Raw genomic sequence first — 262 nt, 5'->3', positions numbered from 1 at the left:
AGGGCCCCTGCCTGCCGTGGAGCCCTTCAGGAAGGGGCTGAGTGACCTGATGGGTGTTTGCCAGCACGTGCTCAACACCTTTGAGGTGAGGCTGCTCCTGAAGAGCTCAGGGGCTTTTCCTCCCCCTGTTCTCCAAACCCTGATGGTTTTTGACCTGTGAGGTGACCACAAAGCTCAGTCCCTCCTGCGAGGCTGTGCTGGAGCTGCGTGGGTGCCTGGGCAGGCCCCGGGCAGGGCAGGGGGAGCCCAGCCCCGCCCCGGG

General features: G+C 65.3%; 1 protein-coding gene across 1 annotated transcript in view; it reads left to right on the top strand.

Moving 5' to 3' along the window:
- The window catches only part of LOC103777327 (DNA-directed RNA polymerases I and III subunit RPAC2-like), a gene marked incomplete at both ends in the record, with an annotated part of 1,063 nt that extends 978 nt beyond the window's left edge, over window positions 1–85 (top strand). Inside the window, one exon of the mRNA XM_008944879.1 lies at window positions 3–85. Coding sequence (XP_008943127.1) covers window positions 3–85 — 83 coding nt within the window. The remainder of the gene's footprint in view (window positions 1–2) is intronic.
- Window positions 86–262: the final 177 nt, after the last annotated feature.

The sequence above is a fragment of the Merops nubicus genome, unplaced genomic scaffold, assembly GCF_000691845.1.
Source record: "Merops nubicus isolate BGI_N331 unplaced genomic scaffold, ASM69184v1 scaffold24617, whole genome shotgun sequence".
NCBI lineage: Eukaryota > Metazoa > Chordata > Aves > Coraciiformes > Meropidae > Merops > Merops nubicus.
This window is presented reverse-complemented; position numbering and strand designations above follow the sequence as displayed.